The sequence below is a fragment of the Hyperolius riggenbachi genome, chromosome 9 (genome assembly GCF_040937935.1).
Source record: "Hyperolius riggenbachi isolate aHypRig1 chromosome 9, aHypRig1.pri, whole genome shotgun sequence".
In the NCBI taxonomy this organism is placed as follows: Eukaryota; Metazoa; Chordata; class Amphibia; order Anura; family Hyperoliidae; genus Hyperolius; species Hyperolius riggenbachi.
The window spans coordinates 85,510,192-85,519,512 of NC_090654.1; the positions used below are offsets into that span (position 1 = coordinate 85,510,192).

The 9,321-nt window shown below is 48.0% G+C and overlaps 1 protein-coding gene across 1 annotated transcript; it reads left to right on the top strand.

Moving 5' to 3' along the window:
* Window positions 1-897: 897 nt before the first annotated feature.
* LOC137533449 (olfactory receptor 5AR1-like) lies at window positions 898-6,159 on the top strand. The gene is made up of 2 exons (XM_068254836.1): window positions 898-1,349; window positions 5,655-6,159. The coding sequence occupies exons 1-2, from the start codon at window positions 898-900 to the stop codon at window positions 6,157-6,159; spliced, it is 957 nt and encodes a 318-aa protein (XP_068110937.1).
* Window positions 6,160-9,321: the final 3,162 nt, after the last annotated feature.

The window sequence follows — 9,321 nt, forward strand, 5'->3', positions numbered from 1 at the left end:
GAAAGAGTTAAATATCTGGTATGTAAGTAGCTGACTCAGTCCTGACAGGAAGTGAAGTGACTACAGTGTGACCCTCACTGATAAGAAATTCCAACTATAAAACACTTTCCTAGCACAAAATGGCTTCTGAGAGGGGAATTTCTTATCAGTGAGGGTCGCACTGTAGTCACTTCCTGTCAGGGACGTCAGGACTGAGTCAGCCATACCTGATATTTAACTCTTTCAGGCAGAGAAAGAAAAAAGGAACACAGCATAGTTATTTGTGTGCTAGGCACTGTACATACCCATGTCTATCTCATCATGTCACAGGTCACTTCGGGAATCCTTTAAATAGGCTTTACAATACTTTCCTAAGTGCATCCATTTTTTGAGCTATAATTTTTAGACCTGTCAAGTGTTTGAACGGTCAAGTTAAAAATTCTGTAGCCTGAGTCAAAGGGCTGGCTAGACATAAAGTGTACGGAATACCAAAATCTTTTGAAGCAAATACAATTTAAAGCATAAAAAATATAATATATTAATTACAATGAAACTTCCTGATGACATCATTACAGTAGATGATTGCAAACTAGATTTGAAAATAGAATGTGTAGCTTAGTTTGGGTCAATATATTATTTCCTTTGCTGTAAATATTATTTTTATACATTTTTAGTAACATTTGAATTATATTAATCTGTAATTAATATCTTGGGATTTTGCTGCAAAAACACAGCTCAGCACTCAGAGGATTTGTCTTCAGGGACTTTAAAGACTTAATATATGTTTATGCTGATGCTGGGAACGCATTGCCACTTACAAACATATGAAATGTGTTTTATCCTTACCAACAATTGTTCACAATTATTACTAATTTATGTTGGTAAATTAACAGAGAGAAGGAAAAGGTGATGAACAATATGAGTAATATCACAAGAGCTGCTCTTCTTTTCCTTGTGGGTCTATCAGATCATCCACCAACCATGAATGGTCTATTTGTAGTCTTTCTTTTGATCTATGTGATGACTGTAGTCCTAAACCTGCTTATTTTTTTCTTGGTTATCACCGATTCTCACCTCCACAATCCTATGTATTTTTTTCTGAGCAACTTGGCTTTTCTAGACATGTCTTATTCATCAGTGACAGCTCCAAAGATGCTCTTTGACCTGATCACCAAATACCAGGCAATCACCATTCCTGCTTGTATAGTCCAAGTCTTCTTCTTCCTCTCGTTTGCTAGCTCGGAGCTCTTTTTGCTCTCAGTGATGTCCTATGACCGATTTGTGGCCATCTGTCGCCCTCTACATTATACACAAATTATGTCTTGGAGAGTCTGCGCTCATATGGTTTCTGTGGTTTGGGTTATGGGGCAGTGGCGTCCCTACAATAGAGCGCAGGGGGGCGGGGCGCACCGGGTGTCAGACACCCAGGGGGGTGTCGCCACGACCCCCCACAGCAGCACAATCGGAGGGGGAAGCAGGGCTAGAAGGAGAGGCTGTGGAGGCAGCGGTGGGGAGGGGGGAAATATCCCCCCCCTCCCTCACCTGGGACCCCTCCTTCTGCCTCTCTCTCCCCCTCCAGGAAAGCGGCGATAAGTGCGGGGCGGCCGGAGGCAGGGCCGCGCCTGGGCGAGTGCTGTGGTGTGGGTGCATTGCACCCAGGCGCCGGGCTGTGCTTCCCCCAGTCTGGTCTTCACCGGTGCCCTCTGCCTCCCCCTCGGTCGCCGCTCTCTCCCCCTGGCCGCCTGCAGCATCAGACCTCATCAGCGGGCGACCAGATAGACGGGCGCCGGCGCTAGGACCTAGCGGACACCGCTCATGCGGAAGTGACATCACTTCCGCATAGCGGTGCGCCCGCCGCCCGCTCTAAGGTCGGGTCGTCCACTGATAGAGAGGTCTGCTGCTGCTGGAAGGTGAGGGGTCCCTGTCACTCACCCTCTACCTAGCCTGGGGGCACCTGTCACTCACTGGGGTCCCTGTCACTCACTACCTACCTAGCCTGGGGGCACCTGTCACTCACTGGGGGTCCCTGTCACTCACTACCTACCTAGCCTGGGGGCACCTGTCACTCACTGGGGGCAGCTGTCACTCACTACCTACCTAGCCTGGGGGCACCTGTCACTCACTGGGGGTCCCTGTCACTCACTACCTACCTAGCCTGGGGGCACCTGTCACTCACTGGGGGCACCTGTCACTCACTACCTACCTAGCCTGGGGGCACCTGTCACCCACTACCTACCTAGCCTGGGGGCACCTGTCACTCACTGGGGGCACCTGTCTCTCACTACCTACCTAGCCTGGGGGCACCTGTCACTCACTGGGGGTCCCTGTCACTCACTACTTACCTAGCCTGGGGGCACCTGTCACTCACTGGGGGTCCCTGTCACTCACTACCTACCTAGCCTGGGGGCACCTGTCACTCACTGGGGGTCCCTGTCACTCACTACCTACCTAGCCTGGGGGCACCTGTCACTTACTGGGGGTCCCTGTCACCCACTACCTACCTAGCCTGGGGGCACCTGTCACTCACTGGGGTCCCTGTCACTCACTACCTACCTAGCATGGGGGCACCTGTCACTCACTGGGAGTCCTTGTCACTCACTACTTACCTAGCCTGGGGGCACCTGTCACTCACTGGGGGTCCCTGTCACTCACTACCTACCTAGCCTGGGGGTCCCTGTCACTCACTACCTACCTAGCCTGGGGGCACCTGTCACTTACTGGGGGTCCCTGTCACCCACTACCTACCTAGCCTGGGGGCACCTGTCACTCACTGGGGGTCCCTGTCACTCACTACCTACCTAGCCTGGGGGCACCTGTCACTTACTGGGGGTCCCTGTCACTCACTACCTACCTAGCCTGGGGGCACCTGTCACTCACTACCTACCTAGCCTGGGGGCACCTGTCACTCACTGGGGGTCCCTGTCACTCACTACCTACCTAGCCTGGGGGCACCTGTAACTCACTGGGGGCACCTGTCACTCACTACCTACCTAGCCTGGGGGCACCTGTCACTCACTGGGAGTCCCTGCCACTCACTACCTACCTAGCCTGGGGGCACCTGTCACTCACTGGGGGCACCTGTCACTCACTACCTACCTAGCCTGGGGGCACCTGTCACTCACTGCCTAGCTAGCCTGGGGGCACCTGTCACTCACTGGGGGTCCCTGTCACTCTCTACCTAGCTAGCCTGGGGGCACCTGTCACTCACTGGGGGGTCCCTGTCACTCACTACCTACCTAGCCTGGGGGCACCTGTCACTCACTGGGGGTCCCTGTCACTCACTACCTAGCTAGCCTGGGGGCACCTGTCACTCACTGGGGGTCCCTGTCACTCACTACCTAGCTAGCCTGGGGGCACCTGTCACTCACTGGGGGGTCCCTGTCACTCACTAGCTAGCTAGCCTGGGGGCACCTGTCACTCACTGGGGGGTCCCTGTCACTCACTACCTACCTAGCCTGGGGGCACCTGTCACTCACTACCTAAAGGGCTCCCTGTCACTCACTACCTAAAGGGCTCCCTGTCACTCACTACCTAAAGGGGGTCCCTGTCACTCACTACCTAAAGGGGGTCCAGGCTGGCTACATATACTGGGGACACTGGCTGTTTGTCATTATGTGCATTTACTGGTAAAAAGCTGTCTCTTATTATGTGCATTTGCTGGTGAAAAGCTGTCTCTTATTATGTGCATTTACTGGTGAAAAACGTTTTCTTATTATGTGCATTTACTGGTGAAAAGCGGTTTCTTATTATGTGCATTTACTGGTGAAAAGTGGTCTCTTATTATGTGCATTTACTGGTGAAAAGCGGTTTCTTATTATGTGCATTTACTGGTGAAAAGCGGTCTCTTATTATGTGCATTTACTGGTGAAAAGCGGTCTCCTATTATGTGCATTTACTGGTGAAAAGCGGTCTCTTATTATGTGCATTTACTGGTGAAAAGCGGCTTCTTATTATGCGCATTTACTGGTGAAAGGCTGTCTGTCATTACGTGCATTTACTGGTGAAATGCTGTCTCTTATGTGCATTTAGTGGGGAAATTTTGTCAGTAAAAATAATCTTTTGTCCGTAAATTTTTAGGTATTTGTCAGTAAAAAATAACGTGAAAGGTTGGCAACACTGGCAGGCTGTGTGGCGCAACGGGAAAGATACAGGCAGCCCACCTCACACTTGGGCTTGGCGGGGGGAGGAGCCGACGATAGCGAGCGAGAGTAGGGTGGCCGCAGGCAGCCATAAATACGCAGTGTGTGACTGTGTCGCACTCGCAGAGCCTCTCAGCCTGAATCAGTCCAGAGACTCGCAGGCAGCCAAAGCCAGCCAGGAGCAAGCCCATGGAAGAGGGGTAGGAATGGAGTATCGCATGCATGCGTAAAGAGGTGGAAGGTGTGGGTGTGATGAGGCAGGACATGGGTGTGGTTATGTGGTTGGGCGCGGTTAATTTAACCACTCCCATAGGCGCCAGAGAAAATCTCGCACCCAGGTGCCAGGCACCCCAGGCTCTCACCCCTGGGCGTATGGACAATTACTTACTTGATTTCCGCGTTCCAAGCGTGGAGCGCAGCGTCATGATGACGTTACAGGTCTCCGTCTTCAATGCCGCCCACTGTGCTTCCTGATTAGCGGAAGCACAGTGGGCGGCATTGGAGGCGGAGACCTGTAACGTCATGACACTTGGATCTCCCCACCACTACCTCCACAGCCCCTCCATCTAGCCCTGCTTCCCCCTCCTGGGGCACCTACACAGGGGGCAACTATACTAGCTTACTGGGGGCAACTATACTAGCCATACTGGGGGCAACTATACCAGCTATACTGGGGGCAACTATACTAGCCATACTGGGGGCAACTATACTAGCCATACTGGGGGCAACTATACTAGCTTACTGGGGGCAACTATACTAGCCATACTGGGGGCAACTAAACTATACCAGCTATACTGGGGGCAACTAAACTATACTAGCTATACTGGGGGCAACCAAACTATACTAGCTATACTGGCTGGGGCAACTATACTAGCTATACTGGGGGCAGCTATCCTGGCTGGGGGGCAACTATACTAGCTATACTGGCTGGGGGCAACTATACTAGCTGTACTGGCTGGGGGCAACTATACTAGCTGTACTGGCTGGGGGCAACTATACTAGCTATACTGTCTGGGGGCAACTACACTAGCTATACTGGCTGGGGCGACCATACTAGCTATACTGGGACAACTATACTAACTTCATTGGGGGCAACTAGCTACACTGGGGGCAACTGTACTAGCTATACTGGGGGCAGCTATACTGGGGGCAACTATATTACCTACACTAAGGGCAACTATACTAGGTATTTTGGGGGCAACTATACTAGCTATACTGGGGCCGCTATTCTGGAGGGGGAAGAGAGAGGCAGAAGGAGGGGTCCCAGGTGAGGGAGGGGGGGATATGTCCCCCCTCCCCACCGCTGCCTCTACAACTCCCCCATCTAGCCCTGCTTCCCCCTCCTGGGGGTACAGCCTCCATATCACTCCTATCCCGGGTTCACTTTAAATTAGTTAGCTCCGCCCTCATCTGGTCATGGCCATGCCCATTTTCCACCACAGCGCGCTTTGCGCGCCGCAATTTATAGCCACGCCCATTTTTTTTTTGGGGGGGGGGTGTCTTTTAATACCCAGCACCGGGTGTCAAATGCCCTAGGTACGCCACTGTTATGGGGTATATTTGTGGTTTGTTTCAAACTTTATTCTTACCTAGGTTGTCCTTTTGTGGTTTAAATTTCATCCATAACTTTTTTTGTGACCTCCCAAACTTGTTTGAGATTACTTGTACAGACACCACAATAAATATAGTGGTTATGTTTACACTTGGTGGCAGTCTTGGTGTAGGGGCCTTTGCTTTCACCTTCCTTCCATATGTACGTATTTTTAGTACCATTCTCCGAATCCGCAGCAAAACTGGAAGACTAAAGGCTTTCTCTACTTGCTCATCTCATCTTGCTGTAGTCTTCATCTTGTATGGCTCCATAACTTTTATTTACTTTGTTCCCGCAACCAGGAATATGCTTGCTATGCATAAACTGTTCTCTGTCATATACTCCAACATTAATCCTTTGCTTAATCCTTTAATCTATAGTCTTAGGAACAAAGACCTTAAGGCAGCATTAATGAGGTCTATTTCTCACTTAAAAATACATAAATTGTGAAGCTTGCTTGACAAGTGTGTGTGTGTGTGTACGTGTGTGTTGTAGGCCCTCTTGGTTTTCTTTTCTATATTTTGCTTAAAGGAAGTGTCCAAGCAAATAAAAAAAAAAGATCCACTTACCTGGGGCTTCCTTCAGCCCATGGCAGCGGTCCTGTGCCCTCACCGCAGCTCCAGAGGCTCCTGGTCTTCTATACTGCAGAACCCGACCTCTCCAGGTCGGGTTCTGGGTCTGCGTCTTCTGCGCTCCACCGCACGGGTCACGTAGTCCGGCCAATGTCATCAGGACGGTACTGTGCAAGCGCACTGCGGCTGCACAGTACCATCCTGATAACGTCGGCCGGACCACGTGACCTGCGCTGTGGAGCGCAGAAGACGCTGTTTCCTTTAAAGCTTACATGTACTGGCATGTAAAAGACAAAAAAAAGTTGGATTTATCCCTGGCTCTCCTGAAATGTAAACAGAAGCCGAACACTTCTATTTGCCTAAGGAAATTCTGCTAATAACAAGACAGGGCTATAAAGTTCAAACAGCTACTATTTCTTGTTCAGCTGGATGAAGCAGATTTTCCATCAGAATGTCATTTCTGCAGATTACAATTCAGTCTTAGAAATGTAGCTTGACTAAAAATAAATATGAGACTTTAGGAATGTTTGTTTACCATTATTACTACAATTACATTTAATTGCTTCATTACATAATCTATTTTTTTCAAGGTTTGCTCTAAGATATTAGCCGGTTCCAGATCCTTGGAACGTATATATCTATGCCACTGAAAACTTCGCTTAGAGATCAAGGGCTACACCTGTGATCTGCAAGTTTGTCTTGCCATGTGCGTCTCCATCGCCTTCCAACCAGTCCATGATTGGTGAATGGGAACATGTGTTCCCAAAGCCAATCAAAGTTTCTGTTATAAAATATCACTGGCATTAGCAGGGTGTCTGTGGTCATGTATTAAAAAAAAATAAAACACACATGCACTTCCTGTGTACTGTTCAGCATACAGGATAAAATGTGAGGACATCTAGTGGCCAACAAATAAAGAATACATATACAATACATTAAAGAACAAACTCCCCAGTAATTACAAACACTTTCTACCCCCACCCACCCATAGTTAATAAGATGCACTTGTAAAAACAATTACAGCATTTAACCACTTTTGCCTCCGTGAGACTACAACTAAATGTAAAAAAAAAAAAAAATGAAAATCAACACATATTTACAAAAAACAAATTACTGTTTACATCCCACCCTCCCAAAAATACCCAAATAAAATGTTTAATAATAAAAAAAAAACAAAAAAACATGTAAATAAAAAAAAGTCAATATTTACCTAAGGGTCTAAACTTTTTAAATATCAATGTAAAGATGAAATATTTATTTTTTGGGGGGCGCATGCGCGGCGCGCTGAGAGGAGGACACACTTAGATGTAGCTCCGGCCGGACAGAGTTATTAATGCCGCTTAACAGGGATTAGAAGCCTCTATATCGCCACTTTTTCTATAGCACCCCCGAGAGAAACTATCTGTGCATGCCACCGAAGCGCCGGCAACCCGTTGTCCCGAAGCAGAAGCTAGTACGTGACTACTTTCTCCACACACGAGACTCAGCCATGCAGTCTCAAGATGGCCGCGGCTCTCCCACTGGCTCACAAGGATCCGTAGCCGACTCGGGCCCAGACTGGACAACTTCCAGGCCGGAGAGACATCGGGGCCTCACAAAACAGGACCTTGGAGACAGTTTGGACAATATGTACACTAGACTGGCAAGTAAGTTTCAATCAGAGTTGCATAAACTTGAATCGTCACTGACACACGAGATTACTTTACTGGGGGAACGTACGGACCGGCTTGAATCAAAGCATGACACACTTTTAAAAGCACATAATGAACTTCAAGAAGGCCACGATCTTATGAAAGAAATGGTCACTGCCCTGCAATCTCAAGCGGAGGACTTAGATAATCGAAACCGACGCAATAACCTACGGGTTAGGGGCCTGCCTGAAACATACACAGAGTTAGAAAAACATGTCTCCGCTATATTTCTAACATTGGTTCCTGATGCACAAGATGGGGCTTTCATCTGTGATAGAATTCATAGAGCCCTGAAAACGCAACCGGGACCGGAGCAACCACCAAGGGATATAGTGTTATGCCTAAAGGACTTTCTTATCAAAGAGCGGATCATGAAGGAATCGAGAGAGGCAACCTCACTGGAATATGAAAGCCACTGAATTTCTATATATCAGGATATCTCCCCAGTGACTCTGGAAAAACGACGAAAGATGAAGGACATTACAGCAGTCCTGCAAAAAGCCAATATAAAATATAGATGGGGCTTTCCACCCCAGCGTTCCCAAAAGAACAGGGATCACCGATTCTCAGGCGACTGATCCTCAATACTTGAATGGGCATATGATCCACATATAGCTTTAATGTAACATATAGCATCTTGCACAGTTTGTTAATTACTTTCGCTCTAACAGCGGTATGTCTCTCCAACCTCGCTCGTGCTATTTGGCTACCCCCTTCAGTTGTCAGTTTTTACTGTGACTGGAGTATTCTAGGTACATTCAGCCCTGTTTTGGACTGGACCTGGGAGTGATTTTTGTTCTGATATTAGCCAGTTAGCCTTTGTTCTACTGATGCCTGTTATGCAGAATTGTTGGTTTTATATAGGTTTCTTTTTAGTTTTAGTTTATTTTTGTTGTTGTTGCTTACCGAGAATTATTGCTGTCTACCTGGAGACCCATATCTATATGTGGGGGAGGAGACTTATGTTTTGGGGGGGAGACGGAGTGGGAGGGAGACCCCTCATGCCTTGGAGAAATTTATTTTTTGATTATGTTATCAATGGCTCTTACGTGAAAATTAAATGGCGTTGAAATTTATTACACATAATGTACAGGGCTTTAATACCCCTCAGAAAAGGCGTAAAGCCTTTCAGCAATGCAAATCATTGCAGGTTGATGTGCTGTTTCTACAAGAAACGCATTTTGCACGAGTGAACCCCCTGAGGTTATTAGATAAATCTTATCAAAAAATGACGCCACTACATTCTCTTCCAAGGCAAGGGGGGTCGCTATATTAATACACAACAGAATCCCTTTTGAACATACTCAGACCTACAAAGATCCTGATAGCCGCTATATTATAGTGAAAGA